This window comes from Hordeum vulgare, chromosome 7H, assembly GCF_904849725.1.
Source record: "Hordeum vulgare subsp. vulgare chromosome 7H, MorexV3_pseudomolecules_assembly, whole genome shotgun sequence".
In the NCBI taxonomy this organism is placed as follows: domain Eukaryota; kingdom Viridiplantae; phylum Streptophyta; class Magnoliopsida; order Poales; family Poaceae; genus Hordeum; species Hordeum vulgare.
The window spans coordinates 590,463,753-590,490,617 of record NC_058524.1 but is presented as its reverse complement, the minus strand read 5'-3'; the positions used below and the strand labels follow the sequence as shown (position 1 = coordinate 590,490,617).

Genomic DNA, 26,865 nt, shown 5'->3' with positions numbered 1-26,865 from the left:
GGCAAACAAGATGCCAGAAGAATGGAGACGGAGTATATTAGAACCAATCTTCAAGAACAAGGGGGATGTTCATAGTTGTACTAATTACCGTGGAATTAAACTGATGAGCCATACAATGAAGCTATGGCAGAGAGTCATTGAGCACCGCTTAAGAAGAATGACAAGTGTGACCAAAAATCAGTTTGGTTTCATGCCTGGAAGGTCGACCATGGAAGCCATTTTCTTGGTACGACAACTTATGGAGAGATATAGGGAGCAAAAGAAGGACCTGCATATGGTGTTCATTGACTTGGAGAAGGCCTACCACAAGATACCGCGGAATGTTATGTGGTGGGCCTGAGAAACACAAAGTCCCAGCAAAGTACATTACCCTCATCAAGGACATGTACGATAATGTTGTGACAAGTGTTCGAACAAGTGATGGCGACACTGATGACTTCCCGATTAAGATAGGACTGCATCAGGGGTCAGCTTTGAGCCCTTATCTTTTTGCCTTGGTGATGGATGAGGTCACAAGGAGATATCCCATGGTGTATGCTCTTTGCGGACGATGTGGTGCTAGTCGATGATAGTCGGACGGGGGTCAACAGGAAAAACCGAGTACATGAGGTGCGCTTTCAGTACATCTGTGCTCCTCCTGAGCTGCCCATCAAGGTGACGCCTCCTTGAGCTGCTTTGACCTCCGCCACCGACGCTCGCTGCCGGCAGACAACGAGGTCGCCGACGTGGGCGCCAACGCGATGGCGCCCATGTCGGCGACCTCGTTGTCTGCCGGCAGCGAGCGTCGGTGGCGGAGGTCAAAGCAGCTCAAGGAGGCGTCGCCTTGATGGGCAGCTCAGGAGGAGCACGGGTGGCCACTACTCTCATGCGGATCCATATCCAGATCCCATAACACACCAGTTGTTGCGGTGGAAAAGATTGCAACAACGACTCGGTTGCGAAATCTAGTGTACCCAATATGTTGCTCCTAGCCATCTGACAAAAGTCAGATCCAACAGTCACGAAGGCTGCTGGCGCACACGTTGTTATCCGTCGGGTGATCCTAATCATTTCCCATACTTTATTGACTATTTTTAGTACTATTTTAATCTTCGCTACTTTTGTTCTTAAACACAAAAGCTGGTTGTGCCGAAAATTCCCTGTTTTCTGATAAAAATATGCACGTGTAATAATTTGGATGTGGGATATACAAGCACATGCACTGTTCCCGTGAACTGGTTTAGCGGCCGCAATCGTCCGCTATAGCGGCTGTAGTGTTTGCACAAGCCAGACATGAAATGGTTTAGCCCGCTATCTTAAAGTTTGATCCCTTTACACATCAGGATTCTCCAACATGCATGCAATTCTTCCTAAGTGCTCACTTTAGGTTAAAACATACCAAGTAGAGACCATTGATGAGGAGTAATTAAAACATAAGGCTTCTAACAGCAAACCTTTAATCATCGTCACTTGATACTTTTAGAATCTAGCTTTATATGACAGCCCAGTAAAGTAGACAATAGATACTACTGCACTAGCATATGTTTGAGAAAAAATATGCAGAACTTCAATTTTAATAAACAGCTAAAGGGCAACTTTACCTACTAACCGATTGACACAACCAGCTTCCAGTACAAGAATAATAGCGTTTTGCTGCCAATGTTGAAGTGCATCGGCAATGGTGTTTTCTGGAATACTTGGAGATGCCGTAGCCAAATAACTGCTCGATCGGACATATTTTGTGGTATCGACAAAAATGGGGTCCCTTGTAGCAGTTGGTTCCAACTTCATGAAGTTTGAAATTATTGTGATTATGCATATGAGTATCTTTAGCATCATCCTTGTATTTTCTACTGCTTGGCCTGAAGATTGGTCATCTACAGCATGCAAACTGTTCAAGGCTTTCAGCTGATCAACAGCGGCTGAATATAAGAAAGACAAAAGAGATATTTAAAATTTTGGCTAGTAATCCGTGAAAATCAGATGCAAGAAAGTATAGGTAAGCTAACAAGAATAATGGTACAACTTGAACATAGTAACGAAAATAAGAAATTATAGTTGAACATAGAACAAGTAACGAGAACAAATATCCAGCACCCAGAGATAATTCTCGGAATGTACCAACATCTGAAGAAAAATGCTACCTTTTAGTAGAGAAGTAACCTTCTGTACACCACCATAATAGCTAAATACTTTACAATTATGCACGGAGCGAGTCAGAATAGTCAGGCATTCCAGGACATGCAGTCTTTCAGCGCTTAGTTCCAGGGGTTCTAGTTGGTCTGAATGCTTCGGAGAAGATTCTGGACTGGTGCCACCTAATAATGCAATACAGGAGCAGATGTGATTCCATTTATCGCAGTAAGAGCCAAAACCACAAAAAGTATCATAAAAGATCAGCAACACATTCCCATGTAATAAACGTATTTTGGTTCAGGCATTGGCTCGTATAACCTCACTAAAACTAAAATTTATCATATATAGAGCTGCCTGCAAACAAATGCCTGAATACTGCAGCGATAATTTAGCATGGGCAGTGTTCCGGTATGACATGGATGTTGGGGTCGCATTGATTAATGCTAAATTTGGTATGGTGGCGGCATTTAGAAAGAAAACTTCTCTATTTTCGACATACTAGCTACTTAAGACCATCTTCTACACAAATATAACAACGAAAACCTATAGAAATTGGTCAAGATTTCCGTAATGAAATTGATTCCACGACGGAGAACAACACACCACAGCCGAAGTGCACAACACTAGAAAAGTAGTCCTTAAGCACACTGACTCAACAAAAGAAGCAAAAGGTGTTGGACTGACGGAAGCACTAGTTGCTAGCTGACACCTAACTTAACTAGGTTACTTAAAGCCATAAGATTAAAACTAGGAAACTTTTGTTATTGTCTCTAAGTGAAGCCCTATGATTACTTTTTGTTGTCGGACAATGCACTCTCTTCTCTGTGGTCACTATATTTTGTCCGTTAACAGCATAAAACCATGCTACCTCTCTTACATTTTCTCTGAAAGTATAAAGATCAAAAAAGGAGAAGTTAGTCCTGCCGACTAGCGCTACTGCTGGCAATACCATTCTACTACTTTGCTTTTACTTAAATGGGTCAACTAAATGTGACCTAACGGTGAAAAACAATAAAACCACAAGAGTGCGTCTTTTAGTGGCAAGGAAAATAGCAAGGCTTGCGCGCTGTGGCAAAAGCATCAAAGAAGTTACTGTAATACCCCAGCCCATTAGTGTAGGCCCGTGTGGCTCAAGTGTAGTTGCACGGTGGAATTAGTCTCACACGGAGAGTTTAGATACAGTTGGATGAACATATATGTCATTGTGTTCTAAACGTACCACCTCTGGGTTAACCCATTTCCATGAAGACAAGATGAAAGTGTAAGAGGGGTGCTACGCATACATGGGCCAGCCCTAAAGGTGGAGTAAGCATTAAGAAATACAGGCCAGCGTATTCCAACTACGATCTTTTCTCAACACCTAATTCCAAACTTCTCAAGTCCCATGTTGAATAGAACATTTCAATATATTATGAACATAAATAGTAGGTGGGCTCTAGTATAGTGTGACTTGAGAAGTGGAGCGGTATCCCACAATAGATACTCATCATATAGAAGAGGCACTTACTATCAGTGATAGTTGAAGTTATTAAAGAAATTTCCTGGATCAGAATAAGAATGACCTCAGAAGGATGCCCATAAGAGCATCCAACGACTGTTTCATCAGATCCCAATTCTTGGTCAACCAATTCTTCAATATGGTATGGACCCCAGTCTCTGAATGTTTGTACAAATTGTAAGACAAAAATTTGCAGTGATTTCTCCTTTTCATCCTGTAAAAATTATTGCAAAGAGATACAAGATATAGTACTGACTGAATTGCTAAGAAAACACTAATTAGTTTATCATAAAGCACAAGTACATACAGCTATGCCTAATACTTAACAGAAATTGATCATATTTAGCTTCATTGTTTTTTGGGTTTTTTTTTTTGCGAGGATTTAGCAATTATTGTTGTTACAACACTTAAGGCTTTGCATGTTATATTTCTTGAAAAACAAAGTTGTACACTGTAGCTTGAAACAACATGTGTGAATACATTATCATCGTACTGGGAGCAGTTCTAATTCAAAATGGAACTCGACTTGAAAATTAAGCGTTCAACCTTGTTACACACAAACCAACTCTAAGCCTAGTGGGAAAACGAGTAGACAGCCAAATGTAAGTATTAAACTTCGCGTTTGGCTTTGAAATATAAGTTTGTCTATAGATACTCTGTGTATTTTGTACTTCTCACGTGTTGTACTAAGACAGGAAATCACTCAGTCATGAAATTTATAAGAATTGAAACACGAAGATAAAGTAAACGTTACTAGTGCTTTAATCCTCTTACAACATCGAAGTATAGAGACAATACATCTAACAAAAGTATGTGACTGGACATCTTTGTCAGGTGTACGTTCCTAATTATAAGAATGGTCGTTCAAGAGGGAACTAGCAAAGCTTCAGGGAAATACCTTATCATGGGCATTCTCATACTTCTGCCAAAGTGTACTTAAGACTCCCTCCTCAGTGCTATCACTATAACGAGATGACAAATAATGAGGAGAAACAATCATGCTGACGTGCACATAAACAGACAAGTGATTTGATGATACGTTTTTCTACAAACCCTCACAGTTACATAGTCTGAAAAAACATGTTAAATACCATTGACCATTTAATAATATGATACGGTGTCAAATGTACGAGAATATCTAACAATTTCCTAACTGGCAAGCATATGGTGTGTTGTTCCATGTAATGTCACTGAAGTCATATATTTTTCATCTACCTATCCTAATCATTAAATAAGAAAGGAGTTCATGGAGTTAAAATCAATCAATGCATATTGTCTTTAATGCTTCTGCAACATGAACACCTGCTCCACGGCCCATGGTTGCATGCTCAATGTAAAACCATATGTATAACCATTTGAAAACAACTCGGACACGGTGGATGTATGTTAGACAGTGAATGCAGGCCAGTTAAAAAAGGTCCTAATGCTAGTAACTAGAGAGCAGCTCGTGCACAAATTTCAGAATATGAGCTAACGGTACAAGTTCAGGCTCAACTCAGTGAATAAATTCCATAGCTCTTCTCTAAAAAAATCAATCTCATAGCTGGCCACTAAAACAGTGCTACTCAGAATCCACACTGAGTTACCCCCATCGCGTTGGCATCGTTCTCCTATAGCATGCATTTCCCACAGTACATGAACCCGTGGACAACAGAGACAGACGAAAATCGCACCCAGATTTCTGCGACCGAACACGCGCCGGCTCACATCACTAGAGGCTAGGTCACGTACGGGCAAGTCGGGGACACGCGCGCGAATCGAGCCATCGCGCCGCGCGAACAAGCCGCATTTCCCAAATGCGGGACGATGTGATGTACCTGAAGACGACGCGGGGCGCGGGGGCGTCGTCGATGTCGGCGCCGGGGAAGGAGCCGCCGCGGACGGAGGGGGAGAGGGGCGCGGGCGGCGCCGGGGGCTGCGGCGACTTGCGGAGCAGATCGGCGACGCCCCGCACGAGGTTCATCGTTCGCGTCCGGCCGACCCGACCCGAGCCTGCCTGCGCGCGGCTACCAGCACCGGCGCATCACCACCACCGCGACCACCACCGCCACCACCGGCCGGCGAACCCGATTCGAATCCGGGCGAGGCGCGATCTCGATGCGGGGGCGGGGGCGGGGAACGAGATCGCGATCGAGAGAGGCGGAATTTTTTCTCCGACGGTGAGCGTGCGTGCGGGCGGGCGACGCGTGCGCCGAGCTCGCGCCTATGTTTAGACCCCCGCGAAATGATGGAGGGAGAGTGGAGAGGCGAGACTGGGATTTGGGAAGCGGGGGAGGGAGGGAGGGAGGGGGGCTGGCGATTTGCGGGAGGGAGGAGAAAGCTTAGGGGGTGTTTTGGAAAAAGTGGCCTCTAATCCGTTGGCTATTTCAAGCTGATCGCTCCTCCCGGGTGTTCGCGCCTCAGGGGCTTACGCGGAACGCCGACGAAGACGTATTTTTGTCTGGTAAGTATTGAGTTTTGTAAGGGAATTTCCGACGGCAAGCTGCAAATTTCCTCCCTACATGGACAAGGAAGGGATCGAAAGGACAACATCCAACGCTAGTTACATGCGTTTTAACAACTCAAATAAAATTAGACATAACTGGGGCAAACACGGGTGGATTTCATGCAAACATGACAGATTTCATACAAACACGATGGGTTTCATTACATCTGGAACATCTAGAACAAAAAAGACACACCTTTAAACCTATCCTACGACGACGGCGCCTGCCGTCCAAACCCGTATCGTTCTTCATCCGTCGTCTTCATGAGCACTAGCGATAAGACCGATGAAATAAAGGTGTGGTCTGCGGTAAGGAACAGTAGAACACGGGAGACGGACTGGCCCACATGGGACACAAGGCCTTGCCGCCTCCCGTGACCTACTCATCCTCCGAGGAGTCCATGTCTTGTTCGTCGCATGTTGACATGAGGTCCACGAGGGAAATGGTAGTGCCTTGGATGTTGTCATCCCACCGAGCCACATGATGGCTCATCGACGGCGCGTAGGAGACGCAACTTGCGTTGTTCTCCTCTGCGATCGCCTGCAACTGCGCCTTCACAACGGCCACTTTCTTCATGTGCGAGCGGTGGCTTGAGCGCGGATGGCATAGTAGATGGCACGCTCCTCCGCGACGAAGTTCGGGTTTGTCAAGGCCATGGATGTCAGGGCCTCCTCGCTCACGCGCTCACCGTCGATCTGACCCAACACGACCGATGTTGCTCTAGCGCCCACACTAACGCTGCGTACGTGCCGGCATAGGCTACCCCTCTGCCATGCCGGCGTTGTAGTGCGTTTGCGCCTACGCCATGGTGTAACCATAGTGCAAAGGAGGCACGGGAGTTGGGACGGTGTCATTGGAGCCCGTCTCCGTCGCGGTGTCATCCTCGTCAAGATGGCCTCGATCCGCCTGGCACGACAGTTATGTCAGGCGGCGACAAGGGCGACCACCTCTTGCTTCATCACCAGGGAAAGGGTGTCCCAGAGAGCTTTGCCGCCTGCAGCCATGGCAGATGTGGTGCAAGAGAGGAGGAGCGACCGCCTCCCGCCAATTCGGCCTCCCTGTATAGCCACCTTCACCTCACCGCCCAAACTCCCGCCACCACCCCCTCCCTCGAGCTTTTCCTCGAACGCGGATCGCCACCAACAAGCAGGTAAGTGACACTTCTTCTCCGGTCAGCAGCTCATAGTGGCCGCCTCTCATGTCCTCCTCTTCTCCGACTTGTTCTGTGTCTCCCTTGAGTTGCATCGATGGCCTATGTGATTTCAATCTCACCCTTATGTATACTCGTTCTTGAGAGCATGTGGTAGGATTTGATATACGACCATGTTGTAGCATTATACATCGTCGATCTATGAGAATGCGATGTTGTGGTAGCTATTGGTTATGGATATATAGCATGCTAGGGTTGTAACATGGTGCTGAACATAATGGATCGATAGCTAGTTGTGATGGATTGATATAATGCTTGTTGGTGTGTGGTCATATATTGAACTCCATAGATTGGTAGCATTCTAGTTGTTGTTGTATGCTACTCGTATCATGTTGTATTGAGCTAGATGGTCTCGTAGTGTGTGTTATGTTTATTGTCAATGTGTGTGCTATGATTGTACAACATGACCACGTAAACGCAAGTGATTAGTTAGTCCATTGTCCTATCTGAGAGCCAATTCTAGTCGTCCTATGTCGAAGACTCCTAGCCTCCCATGGAGGACCACGTGCCTCGTGATTCATATGTGTCCTAGGATTCAAACACACATCCTCTTTTCGTGCCTATAACATTTGTGCTCATTGTGCCATATGTTGTTGCTGTTGCCGCTACACAAAAGGCAGCCACAAAGGCAAAAAAGGGTGGTAGCTAGCACGCTGCATGAACGGGTAGGTCAGAACTCTGACACAAGCGAGGGGTTTGATACCTTTAAAATTAAACCCAAGACTGTGTCATTTTCGCACGGAGGGCTTTCCTCCCCTCGAACCATACAACTGCCCTTGTCACAGTGACACCACAAATATCCCAATGACCTTGAAAGAGACTATCAGGTCGTGGGGCCTTTGTTGGAAACATCCGGAAAATCATCTTTTTCACCTCCTCCTCCTTATATGGGCCCATCAAACAAGACCTCCTCTGCGCTGCGATGTATTGTCAGCAAACATAGAGGGGAGTCCATCCTGGGCCGGCAAGTTATCGAACACGGGATAAAAAATCCAAAATGATGAGCGCGCTTCCAAGGTATTGAACCCGTGACCTTCAGCGAAGGAGCGCCATGCTAACCAACAAACAAAACGAACTTTGTTGACACCTAACTAGCGCGCACATTTAAGAAGTAGCCACCGGTACAAACATGCTGTAGGTGAGTAAAAAACATATTATAAGAGCATCTCTAGTAGAACCCTCAAACCCTTAAAACAAAAACCAGTTTTAAGGGTTGAGAATTGCACATTTTTGACACTTTTAAGGGTTGAAAAACAGGGGCAAAGACTAGAATCCTCAAACCCAACCCTTATAACGGAATATTCTTGTTATGTGTTCTGGAAATTTTAGAATTTGAGTACACCAGTGCATATTTACTGACGATTTGCAGTGGTGGTACCTCGTCTTGCTGGAGCTGGTCGTTGGAGCTGCAGCTGCTCGTCGGGCAGATCGGGCTGCCGTGCGGGTGCAGCTGGAGCGCAGCTGGGCTGCCGTGCGGGTGCGGGGGCGGGGGCGGGGCCGGGCGAGGCAGGTACGGTGGCGGGCGGGGGCACGGCCGGGCGAGGCAGGCACGGCGGCGGGCGGGGGGCGCGGCGGTGGCGGAGGCGGGGTCGGGCGAGGCAGGCACGGCGGCGGGCGGGGGCGCGGCGGTGGCGGAGGCGGGGTCGGGCGAGGCAGGCACGGCGGCGGGTGGGGGCGGGGCCGGGCGAGGCAGGCACGGCGGCGGGCGGGGGCGCGGCGGCGGCGGAGGCCTCCATGGCTGGGCGAGGCAGGCACGGCGTGCGGGGCGGGGGCGGGGGCGGCGGCCAGGGGATCCATGGCGCGGCGGCTGGGACGGGCGGTTTCCCTCCCGCGCTCGAGATGAAAAGGAATGCGGGTTGGGATTGGGTTTGCCCTCTCAACCCTCACTTCTACAGGCTGCGAGGGCGTTTACAGGTTCGACCTCTAAATTTTTTTACGGGTTTAAGGGTTCTAGTCTACGTCGTTTTTTCGACGAAAACTATAAAAAAACGGTTATTTTCCAGAATTTAAGGGTTTGAGGGTTCTACTAAGATGCTCTAAGAGTACTATAGGTACTGCATTTTTTTGAAAGGATTTTTTTTTCAATTTCAAAATATTTTTCAAAAACACGTCTTTTAAAAATGAAATGTTTTCAAAATTTTGAACGTTTTCCTAAAAGCGCCACAGTTTTTTCAAATATACAAACATTTAAAAAATTGAACATTTCTTTTTATTTCGAGAACCATTTTTAAATTTATGAACATTTCTTCAAAATTCCCAAAAATTGTCTGAATTTGTGAGCAAATTTTACAAAAACTTGAATAATTTTTGCAATCCTGAACATTTTTCTCATACCAACAATGTAGAAGTATATCTGTATATGAGAGCAAGCAAGATACTTGCCGTACATAGAATTTTACCTACAATTCTCAGGAAAAGAATCACGAACAGCGCAGACACACCGCTACAAATACAAACCATCTCAAAGCTTGCCGGCCAAAAGAATTTGGAGCTCAGCAACCTGATTCTCAGGTTCAGTCACCCCTTCGTGACACGAAAACTCACCGACGGCCCCGGCTCATGCGGACTTCAGAGCGGCCTGGTGCGGCGGCCGGAGGCGCGGCCGCAGAGCAGCGCGTTCTTGGGGATGGGGTTCTCGTCCCGCCACGAGTTGGCCGGCGAGTAGACCCGCAGGTAGAACTGCTGGCCCAGGTACTGCCTGCCCCAGCTCTCCGACCTCACGTTCCACATCCCCACGTTGTCCAGCGGCATGTAGATCGCCGTCCACGCTCCAGGATACACCTGAACCACATTGTCAAAGTTCAGGACTAAAATCCAGACACCTCTGTTCCTTCTTCTTTTGCAGTGGCATGATGAGCATCACAGCGCTGGTTGCCACTGGAGACGAACGTACCTGCAGCGTGTACCGGGCGATCGCGTCCCTCAGGTTGTAGTTCTGACGGCTCGCCGGCGTCCACTGCCCTCCGTCCATCCTGCAGTTCCAGAAATCAACGGTGAGCCATGCAAATCGGTGTCCTAGAAGAGCAAGCCCATGGTCTGCAAGAAGTGGCAAACGCACGCACCCGACGACCCAGAAGGCGTAGCCGTCGATGTGCCAGGACTGCACGTAGCCCTCGGCGTTCTCGAAGACGACCTCGACGTAGTCCCGCATGTTGGACGCCATGACGGACGTCTGGAGGTAGGCCGGGCCGCCGGACGGGCTGTCCGGCATGCTCCCCGGCGTGAACACGCCCTGGATGTTGTAGAAGTCGGCCACCTTGAGCGGGGTGTCAGCGGGCACGAAGGATACGCTGTTCACCGCGTACCTTAGCTTGCCGTTGATGGTGACCCGCGAGTTGGCGAGCCTCATCGTCCTCGTCGTGTTCACCAGGCCGTAGTGGTACGAGCCCTGAGGGTTCGGCCTCGGCCCACTCGCCGTCAGGTTCCACCTGCATATTATTATTCAGAGAGCTTCAGTCATTCAGAGTAGCAGCATATGTGACTTCAGTTTCTTTTTTCAGCTAAGACGCGGGGATCCATCGCCGGAGGAGAGGGATGGGTGTACAGTCTTACCTTATGGATCTAGCCTGATTCAGAGACCAGTCGATCTCGATGGTCGGTCCTGGGGGAGGTGGCAACGCGGCAGGGACGCCATTCGAGTTGCTGTAATGAAGCATGGCGGTGTTGCTGAGCACGGGGTTGGTGAAGCGCGTCGAGACCACAATGGTGTAGTCCTGCGGTGGCTGGTCGGCCGTCACAAGGAACGAGTAGGACTGGCCTAGGTGGACGTCGAGCGACGAGTAGGTGTTCTGCATGGTGTGTGATCCCTCCACCTCCACCAGGAGCAAGGAATGGCCCTGGATCCTTATGTTCACCGAAGTTGAGATGCCGACGTTCGACACCCGAAAACGATATGTTTTCCCTGTGAAAGATGACATCAAGTTAATTTGAGTACAACACGGTCTCTGTTTTAACCCAAATGTGAAGTACCTGTCAGCTATTTTTGCCCTCTGTTTTGCTACTCTGAATTTGCTTACCTTGGTCTACTGTGAACCTGTTGCCATTCCAGCCTTGGCCATTGATGAGGAGACCATCAGGGAAGGGAAGGTCATTACCACTGTCCAAAATGCCTTTCAAATCCTGCAAAGTTTCGAGTTTCAGTTCAGGTTTACCATTCTTTTCGTGAAACATGGGGCTTCAGTACAGCAAAAACATAAGCTTACAGTGTGGTTGAGCTTGAACCAGTCACCAGCCAAGATGGTGAAATCACCAGCAGGGGGGTCGAACGGGACGGGGATCCTCGGGCGGCTAAGGACCCTGATGCCACCATACCCGCCCGCCGCCTTATGGAACGCGAGAGAAGGGAAGTAGTAGTAGCTCCCGATCTGGTCCTTGAACTGCATGTTGTATGTGAAATTGCCCCCCGGGGGGATCGGGCAGTTTGTGCCATACACGCCGTCTTGCCATGAGCTCCTCCTCTGCTGAATCCCCTGCCTGCAATGCATAAACCGTCAGACAATGTTACGCTATACATTTACCCTGTCCAATTCCAAACACAGTTAAAATTCAGCATGGCTAGCCTAGCTGACATACAGAACTATTTAGAAGCACCAGCTACTTCTTTCACAATAGTAATTCACATATGGCTTTTCTTGGCGATAAGTCCCAAGCTGGGGATACAAAGTGCATGGTTGCCACACTTGAAAGGCAAAAGATCGACCAGCTGCACATGCCAAATGCTGAAAACACACTAGGCCCACCGGCCACCGATACTAGTTGTGCACTTGTTTCTTTCGTTCGTCACTCATCTGTAGTGAAAGCGAAAGCAGGGCCAAAAGAAGTTTAAAAAATGTTATTATGAGTGAGAGGATAGAGATGGCACCGGATCTGAGAACGGCATCAGATCCCGTCTAGAGCTAAACAAATCTCGACATTTGTTTGCCTGCCCTGGGGCAGAGACAGCTCATTCCCAGGGACATCCGTCACGAGCTCTGCCAGTGCCTAGGCGCTTACTAAATGGAGATTTACACATATGTGTCTGCTCGATCTACTGAACCAAATTTAACTGTCCACTTGCACACTTGCCCAGGTGATGCCTTGGATGTGGGCGTATTCTTCCATATACGTTCACATTTATGGAAAACCAATCCTCCCATCCCAACAACGACGCATATGGTTTCACTGATAGCCTCGGTAAAAAAAAATGCTGAAAAACAGAAAGGGGAAAAAATGCCCTGCATTTTGATTTCACGACATAATCTTGAACATATGCTCAGTATACACGAAGACATGGATATATCTGAAGCAGTTAAGTAAGCTCGGAAATGAGCCGGCCGGCGGCATCCCAGCAGGAATGCAGCATCCAGAGAAGAGAGAAGCGTGTACGCCCTCCATGCCAAGCTTGAAATGAAGAGCGGCGAGATTGGGGGAGAGGCACCGACACGTACAGCGGAAGCGTACGGGGAGGAGGAGGAGAAGGAAAAGGGTGAAATAATTACCAGGAGAGGAGGAACGGGGCGGGCAGGTTGTTGAAGACGTTGATGACGATGTTGTCGTTGGTGACGGCGTCGATCTGCGGCCCCGGGAACTGCCCGTTGATCAGGATCCCCTGCACCGCCGCCGCCGCCGGCATCAGCCCAAGAAGAACAGAGCAGGAAGAAGAAAGAAAGAAGAAGGGCGCAATGCGCGCGCGGGCGTGCTGCCGGCGACGGCGTGCGTACGTACCTGCTGCTTGACGCCGAGCGGGTAGACGTCGCCGAAGGTGACGTTCCAGGTGTAGAACCGGTAGGGGTCCTCCGCCCTGGCCGCCGCGACGAGGAGGAGGACGAAGATGCAGAGCGTGATGGACGTCGGCGCCTCCATTGCCAGACCCCTCGTCGCACACTCGCACGCGCGCGCGCACTCCCGCTCCTACCACCGACGCCGCTGTCCACTGTGCTCTCTCACTCGGTAGGGAGTGACGAGGGAGCGTGCAGTGGAGTGGGGCGAGGTGGGTGGCGGGGGGCGGCCGCACAGGGGTCAAAGGGTGGCAGGGAGGAAAGGGATCGGTCGATCTGGCCGGGCGGGGATGGAGGGAGGGAATATAAATGAGGCGCAGGCGGGGGCAGTGATGGCGTGTATTGGTTGGCTGGCTGGGAGGATGCGCGCGTCTGCGGACGTACTACGCGCTTTGCTGGCTTTGGGGGTGGGATGGGATGGGATCCATCGCCGGAGGAGAGGGACGGCGGCGCTCGTGGATTTGAGGAGAAGACGCACGGTGGTGATGGCGGCGTGGGTTGGCACGACGGCCTGCTTCACGGGGTGGGGGCGGGACGGAACGGCGGGACGCGTCCTACGCGAACGGCGTAAATCCTGCGCGGACGCGGACGCGGCCGAGGCAAACCGTGTAGGCCGCCGCCATCAATCGAGGGATAAAGTTGGTAGTAGTAAATTGTTGTGAGCATGATTTGTGGGATGTCGAAAATCGCCGTGCTGATATTTAGCGTTTGCCTAATATATTGGCTAGTGATTGATCGGGTGGTTATCGGTTCTTTCCGCTAATCTCGCGCAGTGTTGCCAACTTTTGGCAATCACGTATCATGCCCTTTTCACTGCTCCTTCTTGTAACTATGCTAAGGCTAACGTGCAGACGAAAAAATTGATGTGACAACGTAATTAAAAAAAGAAGGATGAGTTTGACGATCCTAGAAAAAAAAGACGTCAATGTACCTAGACAAATTACTTAAATGAAGAAAGTTCACGAATACACGCAAGAGTATAGTTGCTAAATCATTTAATAAACTTACATGTTTCCTACGGCTCAGTTTACAGAGCAAGCGCGTAGTTATAGGTTGATAATTTAACTAGCTAAATATGTATTATATGTCATGATAAATATATGTTTAGAAACTACATCCGCTTAAGAATTGAATGATATAATTTTTACCATATGGCTAGGAATCCAAAATACCTATCCCTCCACACTCCTTAGGAAGGTAGAGCCGACCCATTTTACCATATGGTATTTTTGACGGCCGTTCATGGCTTGCCAGAAGAAGGGAGCAAGGACTTTATCGAATGCAGCATGCACCCCTTCAAGGAGGGAGTACAACCTCATGATATTCATGAAAAGGCTAGAGAGGTTGGAATCCATTAGGACGGTCTTACTCTTTTTGGAGGTAAATCTAACACATCAGAATTCCGCCCCGCGCGTCAACCTTCTTCACTAGGGGTCAAACGCATTTATGAGGACCTTAGAGTCAGAGAGCGGCATGCCCAAATAGTCAGTATTTAGGGTCTTTTTGATTCGCATGATTTAAATACACAAAAATAAGACAACACATGGGATCGAAAAATCATGATCATCTCAATCCAACATGATTTTTGGTTGTTTGCTTGCATCATAGGAAAACAAAAAAATCTTTCCAAAAAGTTTTGAGTGGATGTTATAGAAATCTCATGAAAAATAGTACAAAGGTGCTCTTAGGTAAAATTTCTATAGGATTGAATCCTATAAACCAAACAACCAACATAGAAAATTATCCCAAGGATTTTAATCCATCAAAATTCTATGGATCAAATGAGCGCTTAGAGCAACTCCAACGAGGCGACCCATTTCGTCCGTCATTGTCCGTTTGGGTCTACACGGACAAAAGTGATAGCCCAATGCACGGACCCATTGCCAAAACGCGTCCTCTTCGCGTCCGCGCTGACCCATTTTCGACCTAAATTTGGGACTGAAATACGTCGCGCGGACGCGCACGGGCCCTCTCGATGTCCGTCCCAACTATACGCGGACAACATAATTAATGACGGCCACTCTCCGCGGTCCACGCATCAGCGACCGTGGTCGACTTTTTAAATCCAAGCGTGTGAAGGGGGTTTGACCTCATTTGCTTCCAGACCCCGTCCCCATCTCACCACCCCTTTGTTCCCTCGTCAGCGACCCTAGCGAGCAACCATGGCCGGCTCCGCCCGAAACAACGGCAACCCCCTCCCGGTTGTCTATCCCCGCGTGTTGCTTCCGGAGGAGGTCGTCTACCTCCAGCATAAGAGGGCGCTGCACCTGGCAGAGGAGCGCGACCGTGTCGGCGCAGCCCGACCTCATCGTCGACGACGAGGACGCCTAGGGTGTTTATTTTCTTGTTCAATTATAATGTAACGGGGATGCGTGGACTATCGCAGGGCCTTCGTGACCGGCGTTTAATGTTTAATTAATGGTTGTTTATTATTTTCGAAAAAGCTTTATTTATTTTTGACACGCCGGTAAAAAGGGATGAGGTCAACGTTGGACGCATGAGCCGATCCAAACACCAGAGTGGACATTGGTGTCTGCCGGACCGATCCAAACGGATAAAAAGCGACAAAATCACCGTTCGTTTGGATCATCCGTTGGAGTTGCTCTTATATCGGTGATGTCGATTGAACTACGTGCTACGAGATTATCGTTGGATTAACATAAAAACCGTCGGCGCCGCATTGGATCCGCCCCTAACTCAAAAGCGCCCAATGATCAGAGAGAGAGAGACGGGGAGAAAAGGACGAGAGGCGATTTGATTGCTCTCGATCGTACTACGACGGCATGCCGAACGTGATCCGCACAGAGAAATTAATTAGATTAAACCTGGAGGCCCGGACTGATCATCCTCCACGTTCCGTCACCCGTGCCTCGATCCGTCCGCCACGGGCCTCCCTCCGCAGGGACCGACGACATGCTTTTGCTTGCCCGATCGCGCCCAAGAATCAAAACGCGTCGTGGAGCTGACCGCTAGGCGCAGGCACCCGTCTCTCGCCTTCCCCGGAATTTCTGCTGGCCCTATGAGACACCGGGCTCTTGCCGCGCTGGGGGTTAGCCGGAGAATCGACAGGGGACCAGCTACGGAGGCAGGCGTCGCCGGCGCAGGCAGCGGCTGGGGAGGCCGGCCCGCGAGCGCGGTCGATCAGCCGGCAGCCGCATGCAGAGAGGGCCATCGGCCACATGTGGGCGCGCATCGCGACCTACGCCGCTTGCCGGCACCCCGCGCTCCCGGGTCCTGACCCCGATCGTATTGCTTGCTAGCCACACATATTGGCTCACCAACTGGTTCGTCTTTTTCAACCGCGTTTGCATTTTAGGTTCATCTTCATCTAACCCGATTGGGTAAAAACAGATGACAAATCAGCATCAGCATATTATTTGGTTATCCTGCATTAGATCAATGAACACTTTACAACCGGTTGTTTGGTTACCTGCATATGAGTTTAAGAGATGAGCAGATGCCGAATCACAGTTGTTTAGCTGCATACACGTGTCTGTCCTGCTCATCTTATTCAAATATGCTGGCCTTGCCACCACGTTTGCAGCACAACAATAGGCAGCAGCACTAGCTAAGCAGCAAACAACATATACTCCCTCCGTTCCTAAATATAAGTCTTTTAAGCGATTTCACTAAGAGACTACAAACAGAGTAAAATGAGTGAATCTACACTCTAAAGTATGTCTATATACATCCGTATGTAGTCCTCTAGTGAAATCTCTAAAAAGACATGTATTATGGAACGGAGGGAGTAAACAACAATAAACAAGGAGCAAACAGTAAGTTAAACAGCAGATAAGCATGCATACTGCGAGTGGCGGAATCAGAATTTGGATATAACCGTTGATAGGGGGGGGGGTGTCAAATACATACACACTTTCGCATAACAGTGAAATATACATTAGATACTTCGAATTTTGTCGATCGTTGGGGTGGGTGGGAGGCCCCTACTCGTCCCCTGTCTCCGCCTCTGCATACTACGAGTAGGACATAAGTCTTAAGACAGCAGGGGCGTTCCATGCCCCCTCCTTCACCCTAGGATGTTGATCCCTATCAAAATATTAACAGTTTTCACAGCATAAGTTCCGACCATCACCGCAAACCACCTAACAAGTCCATACTAAGTTCAGACCATCTCGAGCGCGAGAGAAATGTCCTCGATGCAGTTGTGTCTGGTACAACGCACCTTGCACATGATCGAACTATCGTGGTTGTAGATTTGCACCTTCAGGCCAAGGCTGAAGATCCAGGGGACGATGAGGTCACCGAAGATGATCATGTGGTGGCGGTAGAAGTAATGCGAGCCCCAATGAAGCACCACCACTTGTTCGTCGATACCTTGACGATGCACGGGAGTTTGACCACCAGGGACTCCTTCATCACCTGCACGAACTTTGGGAGGGACGATGAGCATAGGGAGATCCTCCATGTCCTTCATCTGCACGTAGAAGTGCAGCGACTTTCGGTACCCCTTCTCGTGTCCGGTCCTCGAAACTCGTCCCCTTGAATGTGGTAGTCTCATGAAGGTGACGGTTGGTGTCAAAACCGGCCGATCTCGAGTAGGAGGTCCGAACTGTGAATCCATGATCGATGGATAACAAGAGACAATAGGGACGATGTTTTATCCAAGTTCGGGCCCTCTTGATGAAGGTAAAACTCTACGTCATGCTCTCGTTGTTACTGATGAGGTAGTATAGAGTACAAAGTTGATGTATTACAAGATCGATGTTGTGGTCTAAACCTTAATCGTAGTGAGTTTGATGTATGGTACGAGCCGCGCCCCCTTGACTATATATAGCCTCATCGGCACCACTCAAACCACGACAGGTTAGTCCCCCCCCCCCCCCCCCCCACACACACACAACAAAAAAAGGAGGTGTGCTTGGTACATAAGCTCGAAAAGATTTGTGAATCTTGATGCGACCAAAGGTGCATAATGCAACCTAACTCTTTTAACAAAAAAGATACAATGCAGACAATCTTGAAGAAACACGGTAACTTTTGAAACTGAATTCGAAAACAGATTTTAATTTCCAACTTCTTTAATCCCATAAATCAGAAACTCTGCAAATCGTAATAACCTCCGATGTTTGCTTACACCACGGACTAATTTCGTTCAGCGAAAGACACCAATCCATCCACCTCGACCCGACCTCAATCCCGCAAGACCAGCACCTGGCTAGACGAAACCGAGAGACCACGACACGACCGGTCAAAAGAAACACAGTAGAGCTCTAGAAACTACGGCGATAATTTAGACAGCAGCCCGGGCCAGCTTCTTCCTCATCCGGCGACTCATCCCCGTCTCTGCGCCGCCCGCGGTCTCCGCCGCGTCGTCCACCCCGACGCCGTTGCAGCTGGTGCCGTCCGAGAACTCCGGGTAACCCTTGTCGAAGCGGATCTCGAGGACCGTCTTCTGAGCCGGCGCGGGGGGCACCCGCTGGCGGCGGCCAGGAAGATGCGAGGGCCCATGTCGCTGACACATCTCCTCGAACTGCTGGTCGTCGAGCTGCTGCTCGTCGACGTACTGCTGTGACAGTGACTCTGCTCCCGCTAACGGGCCGCCGGCCATCTTGGAGTTGGAGGGACTGGTGCGAGCCTGTCGTAGCCGCCGGCTTCCCTGTTCGTGGAGGACGATCGAGTCGGCCGAGCGGAGCGCGCTAGTATACGTACGTAGGCGAAGGCAAAGGCTGTGGTCGGTGGTGGGAATAGGCGGACGGGTTGTTGCTGAATTTGTAGGGCGAAGCCGAGCTACGTAGCGGAGGACACTCGGCGTCCGGCTCCGGGTCCTGCTCGGGCGGCAGAGCAGAGTCCGCCTCGGTTAATGTAAATGGTAAGGTAATGAGGTTACGCCGCATGGTGGCTGTAATGGGAATTTTGCTGGTTTTGTTTGGTTCACTCTGGTAACGATAACACAGAGTACAGATAAGGTATACGATCAAAGATACGATGGCGGCGGCGGCGGCCGTGATGGTACAACAGCAACAGTTGTGGCGACGAGTTCGGGCGGCCATGATGGAACGACGGCAGCGGTGGTGGCGGGGGCTGCCGGCGCTCCGACAGCCGTGATGGTACGGCAACAACGATGGTGCCGGGAGGCCGGCGACGCTTCGACGGCCGTGATGGTACGCCGGCAGCGGTGGTGGCGGGAGGCCGGCGGCACTCCAACGGTTGTGCTGGTACGGCAGCGGCGCTGCCATGGCCGTGTGCGAGACAAACGTAAAGACATGCAACCAGAAAAATGGATCCGGATGGGATCGCTTAACAGCCAGGGGTGGGCGGAATCAATTTTGTGTAGCACTGTAATTGGATTACACCGTATCGGATTCCATCCCAACTCAAGCAAACACCAGTAACGGTTGTGCATGGCGCTGTAATCAGGTCCCGGCTAAAAAGTCGTGAAACAAACACCTCCTTTGAAGTACCACGTATATTTTTTTATAGAAAAAACGGACCCAAAAACCTAACATATTCGACTAATCAGGAAAAATCAAACGAAGACCCCCCAAAAAAACGAGAAAAAGATGAACTAAAACTTAGGGTAGCGACAAGACAATTTCGACATCACAGACATCGTCGGAACCAGACACCAGATCGCTTAGGTCCAAAACAGTTAAGCGAAGCTCAAGGGCAACCAAAGTGACCGCCACTTGTCGATGAGAAACCGTCAATCGAATGACGGTTCTGCCTCCGCCTCAAAGGATCATGTGTCAACAATCTCTTGGGAAACATCCTCGGAGGTTTCACTCTGATTTCAAGGGACATCATCGGAGCCAGACACCATAAAGGTTCCACTCCGACTACCATGCCACGACAGCACGCTCACGGTGCAGATGCTCCGTCGCATCCTCCACCGTCTTGCACCATATGTCTTTAATGGTGTCGGCGGATTGGATGAAGCTGGCACGCTCGGACTTCGCCAACCCCACTTTGAGGAGTTGGTTGCTAAGCCGGTGCCGGTGGCTATCGTCCAACTAGACGGTGGTCTTGGGTCGACGAGTCAAATCCCTATGAGCACCCAAGCTAGTGTGACCTGACTCTTTGCAAACGCATGAGAGAAGGCGACAATCGTCATGGTTTCACCTCTCCACTCAGTGCGATTTCTTGCGTTGCCTCTGAGTTGCTTTGTTGTAGTGATAGGATTTCTATTGTGGGTAGTAGCTAGTAACCATACTTTCTAGTGGCAACATGAGTAGGATTTTCATCATGATAGGCCTGAATGAATTGTGATGCATCTATTGATTCTGGAAGGAACTGGACCTCAATGTGCTTGTGCTGATCACTAGCAACTGAATGAATGCTTAGCTAGTGACAAGATACTATAGTACTAGTTTCTTCCATGCTAGAGTACCTTTGAAGATACAATCTTATTCTCTCATCTTTTTAATTACTCTGTGCGGGAGTTTCTGAAAATCCGACTAGGTTCTACTTACCCAACCTCAATATGTTCTTTCATAAGATATTTTCCTTTTTGGTCGGATTTTGCATCCAGGGCTAAGATTTAACCAAATCCACATGTTTGTAAAAGCAACTCTTAACTTATTCTTAATTAATGAATGAGGTAAAACTTTTGCCTCCGCTTTTGAAAAAAGATCGAAACCGGCTAATTTTTGTTTAGTACAGTTGAATTAAAAACACGGTCGAATCTTTGCCTTGGCTGCGATTTCAGATAATAAATCCAACTGAATTCCTACATAGCTGAATTATTCTTACAAAAGCCTAACTGAATTCACACACAGATAAAAAATAGACATGAGAAAGCTGAATTAGAAGAAGAAGAAAAAAACTATGCAATTTGTACATGAACGAAACCAGCAGTTTGACGACTTCCTTTCTTCGGCAGTTTGGCTCGGCCCGATCCGTTTTAGTTCTCGCCATCGTCACTCCCAACTCCCATGGTCGAAGCCCTCATCAAGGTTGTCTCCCCCAATGGCGGAGGCAGGATCGATCAATGCCCACGCAAGCCTTATGCTACAATTTTTCAAATACACATAGACTTTTTTCATACAAGTTGTACATTTTTGGCATACACACGAAACATTTTTCTGATACATGTTCAACATTTTTTAAATACATGATGAACATTTGTTCAAATACACGTTTGAGCATTTTTTGAATGCATGTTAATTTTTTTCCAAATGCAGGTTGACATTTTCTGGATACACATTGAACACCTTTTGCATACATGTGAAACATTTTTCATATACACATTGAATATTTTTTCAGTGCACGTTGAACATTTTACGAATAGATGGTATTTTTCTCATAAATGGCATATACTTGTTTTTCAAACGCACAAAACATTTGCTAAGTGCTAGAAAATGTTTTTTCAAATGTCATAAACATTTGTTGAACGGTAAGAAACAATTTTTTAAAATTACATGAAACTTTTTTTACATTGTATAATCATTTTTTTAAAATGTCAGAAACATATTTTTGAAAGCATGAACATTTTTTTCAAACATTTCGTTATTTTAAATTACATGATTATTTTATGCTACATAAAAAATGTTTAAAACATATTTTTGGAAAGTGTTATCATTGTATTAATGTCACGAACATTTTTTTAAATATGCACGAACTAATTTCTCACACTACATGATTTTTTTGTAAATGCGATGAACATTTATAAAGACTTAGATAAATCAATTTATTGAAATATATGTATTTAGATGATTTTAAAGCACTCCCTCCGTCCGGAAATGATTTTAAAGAACGAACGAATGAACGTCAGGAAAACCGAACGAACAAAGAAAGAATCAAACGGCGTAAACGAACGAAGGAAGCAAACTCCCCCAAACCCTGCTAGCCGGCAAACTCCGGCGATCCGTCGGCCGCCACGCCCCTCGCCGGCGGCGCCACCTACCACTCTTGGCCTCGAGACGGGAGCCCAGCCCCAAGGCAGGCTGCGTCAGTTCCCCAGCCCCTGCCCCTCCTTCCTCCCGACAGATTCAGCACCCCAATCGCTCGCTCCCCATCAATCAAGGAGCAGGGGGCAGAGATGGCGGCCATGGGCGACGACCTGCCGCTGGACTTCGACAAGCTCCCCATCAAGCGCCTCGAGGCCATCGACGAGGCCGGCAACGAGCACTACCCGCCGTAAGCCCCACCTCTCCTCCCCCCTCCCCTTCACTTCCTTCGATCCAAATCGCCCGCTCACCGGTGAGCACGCGGCCGGAGGGGCAACGGCAGCGAGGAGCAGCGGCTGGCGGCGATCCGCCGCGTCGACTTCTCCAGGGTCGTCGAGCGGGACGCCAAGAAGGCCAAGAAGGCGGCGGCCGAGGACGCCGCCCACAAGGCCTGGCAATGGCAGGGCCTCCACGAGAGCCTGCAGCTGGCGCATCAGGAGCTCACCGTCGTCCTCGACCTCATCTCCACGGTCTGCCCACATCTCCGTCCGTCCGCATCTTGGCCCCGACGACGCCCTCCGATGTTAAGGCGATGATGTCCCTGGTTATTATGGATGGATAACAATGCAGGTCGAGGCGAACGATACCGTGACCGTCGCGACCTTCTCCAAGCCCAAGAAGCGGCTGGACAAAGTCCTCGTCAACATGGCCGTCTCCGCCGCCACCAAGCTCCAGCGCCTTCGGGTATGCCCTTGTTAACCTGCAGTAGAAACTAATAGAGCATTTATATACAGTTAGCACTAGCACAAGGCAGACAAAATGGGAATAGAAGTAAGCTGCAAACACACCATAGACCCTAATTATCATGCTCCCTTCCGCAATCTCAGCATCTGGGACGGTACTTCAAGCAATCTGCCAAAACGATGGAGCAGCAGTTCCAGAAGGAGGCTAGGTTCTACGGCTCATTGATCAGGTTCATCTTGTTTCAGGAATTGTGAATTTCAGCTATCACCCAAGTAGTGATGTTTGTACCATAATCAGTGTTGTTGGAACTTGGAAGTGCAGGTTGCAGCAGAACTGGAAAGTTAACAGGCAGTGTGGGAATGCTCCAGGAAGCAACAGCTTCATGTTTGATGTAGTTGACACTTCTCACTTGGACACGGCAGTGATGCCCCGTTCGTCGTCATTGTCTTTGGTTCCAATCGATCAGGACTCGTCCGGTACTTTGTCTGTACATGTCCCACAAAAGTCGTGCCGTTTCTTGAGCCTTCAGTTTTGTGGGGACAGCACCAGCGGCACGGAAAGCTACGCTTGCAACACGAAAGGTGTCTCAAGCACCACTTCTTCTGCAGTGGAAGATGATGTGCCGGAGAATGATGATGTGAATAAGTCTGTCAAACAGGCGCATTCCATTCTTCGCAATATCCACAGGTCAATATTTGAGGAGCAGGTTGTCTAAATGCTTTTGAATTATTGGATACCTGTCTTTTTGACCAGCTAGAGTTCCATGAAATGTTATAGCTGTGGCAAATTTTGCCCTCTCTGTTCGTCATTCTTTATGTACTATACAACCTTATGCTTAGCTTAGTGTATTCCTTTGTAGGTATTTGATATGGTGACCTGTGAGACATTTGTCCAAACTAAAGGCGTAAACGTAACTGGAATGTGGGAGGACTTTCTCCAAATAGCCATTGACCAGGAGATTTTGTTGTGCCTTTCACTTGTGAATTCTGGACAGGATAGTGACTCAGAAATGGCGGGACATGAAGAGCACAATAATTCAGAGGCGAATCTTGTGTTAGCCACCACCAATGGGAAGCAGGAGCCTTTAAAAAGCGACGCCTCAGGGTTTCTTAACCCGAAAAGTCTGGAGATTTACCTGCTACATATGTTCCATGACAACATTCTTAGGAAAGTCAGGGAGAAATATCGTAATATTGTTCGCTACCAGAGTCCTGGTCAGACCGCAGAGCCTGCAGGTGATGAGTGTGGCTTGCTCGGTCATTTCTGCATGACAGTTGCTCATAAAATATTTTCAAATAAAGTGCAGCTGGAGCTGGAGAGTGTGGTATAACTTCTATTTTATCTGTCAATCAGTGCAGCACTATATATTCCATGAGTATAGATTGGGGTATCTAACTTCCATTTTACTGGTGCAGCTTAGCAGGGTTCCATATCTCCATCTGCAGTCCCTTCCTACGTGGCATTCTCGAACTTCTTCCTGGTCTCTCTGCCTAAGAATCCCGCCGCCTATTTTGGCTGCTGACAAGCCTTCGGACAATGGTGAGCCCAAGTACAAATCTTCCAGGACACAGTTCAACACGAAGATTGTCTTGAAGGACGTCCAGATAAGTTTGTTTGGCGAAGGTTCTCCGAGCATTGCTGGATCATTGACTAGGAAGCCCTCGGATGGGTATCTGATAAACAATTACAACTGTGACTTGGAGGACCTCCCAACGATGGTTCTGCAGCAGGTAAACTTGTGATGGAACCTTCTGAGTTATTATCCTTCTATCGCAGCTAGATTAGTTTATAAATGTTACTACTGTTGGTAGTATTTATGATTCAGAAGGGTGAAGCGCCATTTGTGCCTGGATAGCGCATGAACCACTCGACCATACCATGATCAAAATTTAGTAAATGCATGTGTTCTGTGATTGACTGCAATGTTCATAGTTCAGTCCCTGCACTCCATGTAAGTTTGTCTTACCAGTAGAAAGTGTTAAGTTCCAGTATGGTTTAATTTTAGGATATTTGCCATGCTTCCATTTTACAGTAGAGATGTTGCTTCAAGATCTACTTCATGATAGTGTGCTGAGCACATATATATGTATATACCTGCAGGTGGCAAGCCAGGTGATAAACTGGCTTCACGAGGAGACACAGGTCCTGGGGATGAGCGTGACGAGGGACTTTTTAGGCCTCTACTTTGACCTGGACCACGGCGACACGATGCTGGGCCTGGTGGCGCACGTGGACCCGGACGATGCGTATGGGTGCGTGTCATGGTACCTGACTGTGGACCACCCGGCGGAGGAGGACGGGATGACGCCGGCTGCGAACGGCCCTTGGGCGGAGGAAGAGAAGTGCAGATTCCTGGGGTACCTGTCCCTGGAGGTGCTCTACTCCACCCTCATGGACCTCATCAACCTGTGTGGCACCGGGCACCGGCCCACCCGCTGAGATGATGATGCAAGTATAGTAGTGCTGGATTCATTTCTTACTGTGTGCATTGACTGACTGATGCTGGATCTGGAGTTGTATCAAGGAAAGCACGTTCGACTAGTAGGTAGCGTCATTGAGATATTAGACAGAAGGTTCTGATATTTTTACCTTTTTTTTTGGCTTCTCCAACTCCAAGGGAAGTTTGTGCGCAAGTCAATCTGTTACAAAGTTGCAACTTACGCTAGAGTTGATCTTAGATTCAGAAAACACAAGCTAGCACTGTATTTCTCATACAGTTGATGTACATTGGCTTCAGGTTGGACTACAGATAACAGTTGAAGGCACCTTGCTTATAAGAAAAAATATTTCCGTTCGGCTTGCTGAAAACTTTGGACGTGTTCGATCAGGCGGGATAATTGCACAAGCTTCCTTTGCGCTGCGTTTGGATGTCTGAATTAGGGTGCTTGATTTGGATTTCGTACTCCATAGCAGCATTTCGTATTACCACTCTTTTTCCTCTAGCGGTACTGAAACCTCCCGTTGATTTCACCTGAATTGCTGTCCTACGGTAAAACGTAGAGGATAGCGCCTTCGCTCCCGTTATCCACCTCTGTTGTCCCCTTGCCCCCTAACAAGCTACGTGGTTTGCCTCGCATCCCAGCAATGATGAACCCGCCGAGTGAAATCGACCCGCAACCCCCTCCTGTCCCCATCTACCTCGGTCGGCCCTGCATCATGTTCCTATCCACCTTTGACACATTGTATTTTGTATACGCATCATCTTCATGAAATTAATAAATGACACTATGTTTCTCAAACTTAATATTGTGCTTGTTGTTTCTATCATGTACAAAATTTATTTCAATGAACTATAAAGAGGAGGAATTACTTAATGTGGGATGATGAGATGGATACTGCATTGCTTGAGAGCATCTCCAACAGCCGCGCTATACAAGCGCCGCGTCGTAAAAAATGCTGTATTTAGCGCGCGCGCGACGCGGGGGCAGCTCCAGCGGGCGCGCAAAAACGGCGCGCGCCATTTCCAATTGAGCGCGCTGGCCGAAACGCAATCCCGCGCCCATTATTTGCTGCGCCGGCCCGCGCTCGCTCCTTCTTTCTTCTGCGCTCTCTCTTGCTCTCTCCCGCGCTGGCTGTGCACTCTCTGCGCTCGCTCTGCACTCTCGCGACCGCCCCCATCCGACCGCGCCGCCACCGCCGCTCGCGCCACTGTTCGGCGCTGCCCCGGCCTATCCCCGAGCCGCCGTCGCCGCCCGCACCCGCCGGCGCTTCCCCGGCCTGTCTCCGCTGCGGCCGCCGCCCGCGCCCCCCGTTCAGGCGCTTCCCCGGCCTCCCCGCGCCGCCGCGCTTCCGCCCCACCCCTCCTAGTCCGTCCGGCCCTCACGCGCCTCCGACGTCCGAGGAACAACGCCCCACAGCTCGCTGCCGCGCCGCGCCCGCAAGGTGTTCGACAAAATGCCTACAAGGTATGTATTGCTTCAAGTTTATGAATTTGGTGCATGTTTTGAATTGTAGTTTTTTATAGTATAGTATTGAACATTGTAGATGAGTTCGTCGTATGATTCTTCCGAAGAAGAATTTGATATGGAAGAGGAGGAGGATCTTGCAATGATCATAGCTATGCATATCAATAAAAAACCGAAGCACGGTGGTTCGGTTATGGGTCGGGAATTTTTTTGGAGAGATAGGATTGATGCCCATAACAGATTGATGAATAACTATTCGTGGAGAATCCCACATACCCGGAGTCGTATTTTCGTCGCCGGTTTAG

At 48.8% G+C, this 26,865-nt stretch overlaps 3 protein-coding genes across 6 annotated transcripts in view; 1 reads left to right on the top strand and 2 right to left on the bottom strand.

The window, feature by feature from the left end:
* Window positions 1–5,868, bottom strand: part of LOC123407194 (BEACH domain-containing protein B-like) — a 38,165-nt gene extending 32,297 nt beyond the window's left edge. For 2 of the 3 annotated variants that reach the window (XM_045100274.1, XM_045100272.1), the window contains exons 1-5: window positions 5,431–5,868; window positions 4,512–4,575; window positions 3,623–3,827; window positions 2,124–2,297; window positions 1,581–1,901 (exon numbers count right to left, since the gene is read on the bottom strand). In XM_045100274.1, coding sequence (XP_044956209.1) covers window positions 1,581–1,901; window positions 2,124–2,297; window positions 3,623–3,827; window positions 4,512–4,575; window positions 5,431–5,576 — 910 coding nt within the window. In that variant the 5' untranslated portion in view covers window positions 5,577–5,868. Of the gene's footprint in view, window positions 1–1,580; window positions 1,902–2,123; window positions 2,298–3,622; window positions 3,828–4,511; window positions 4,576–5,430 lie in introns of those variants that run through there. The other variant, XM_045100273.1, reaches the window with a different exon arrangement.
* A 3,745-nt stretch (window positions 5,869–9,613) lies between these two features.
* Window positions 9,614–13,601, bottom strand: LOC123411294 (L-ascorbate oxidase homolog). Its single transcript, XM_045104222.1, has 8 exons — window positions 13,013–13,601; window positions 12,787–12,896; window positions 11,512–11,782; window positions 11,326–11,428; window positions 10,862–11,210; window positions 10,372–10,737; window positions 10,203–10,281; window positions 9,614–10,090 (listed from the first exon to the last, which is right to left on the bottom strand). Exons 1-8 carry the CDS (start codon window positions 13,148–13,150, stop codon window positions 9,878–9,880), a joined length of 1,629 nt encoding a protein of 542 aa, XP_044960157.1. The 5' UTR covers window positions 13,151–13,601; the 3' UTR covers window positions 9,614–9,877.
* An 8,170-nt stretch (window positions 13,602–21,771) lies between these two features.
* On the top strand, window positions 21,772–25,463 carry LOC123411255 (mediator of RNA polymerase II transcription subunit 17-like). Of its 2 annotated transcripts, none has more exons than XM_045104190.1 (8): window positions 21,772–22,161; window positions 22,255–22,441; window positions 22,542–22,655; window positions 22,799–22,884; window positions 22,977–23,361; window positions 23,515–23,979; window positions 24,071–24,385; window positions 24,467–24,560. In XM_045104190.1, the coding sequence occupies exons 1-8, from the start codon at window positions 22,064–22,066 to the stop codon at window positions 24,473–24,475; spliced, it is 1,659 nt and encodes a 552-aa protein (XP_044960125.1). In that variant the 5' UTR covers window positions 21,772–22,063; the 3' UTR covers window positions 24,476–24,560. The 2 variants fall into 2 exon arrangements, with proteins under 2 accessions (XP_044960125.1, XP_044960124.1); XM_045104189.1 differs by lacking the exon at window positions 24,467–24,560 and adding an exon at window positions 24,756–25,463 and having other exon boundaries at window positions 21,792–22,161.
* Window positions 25,464–26,865: the final 1,402 nt, after the last annotated feature.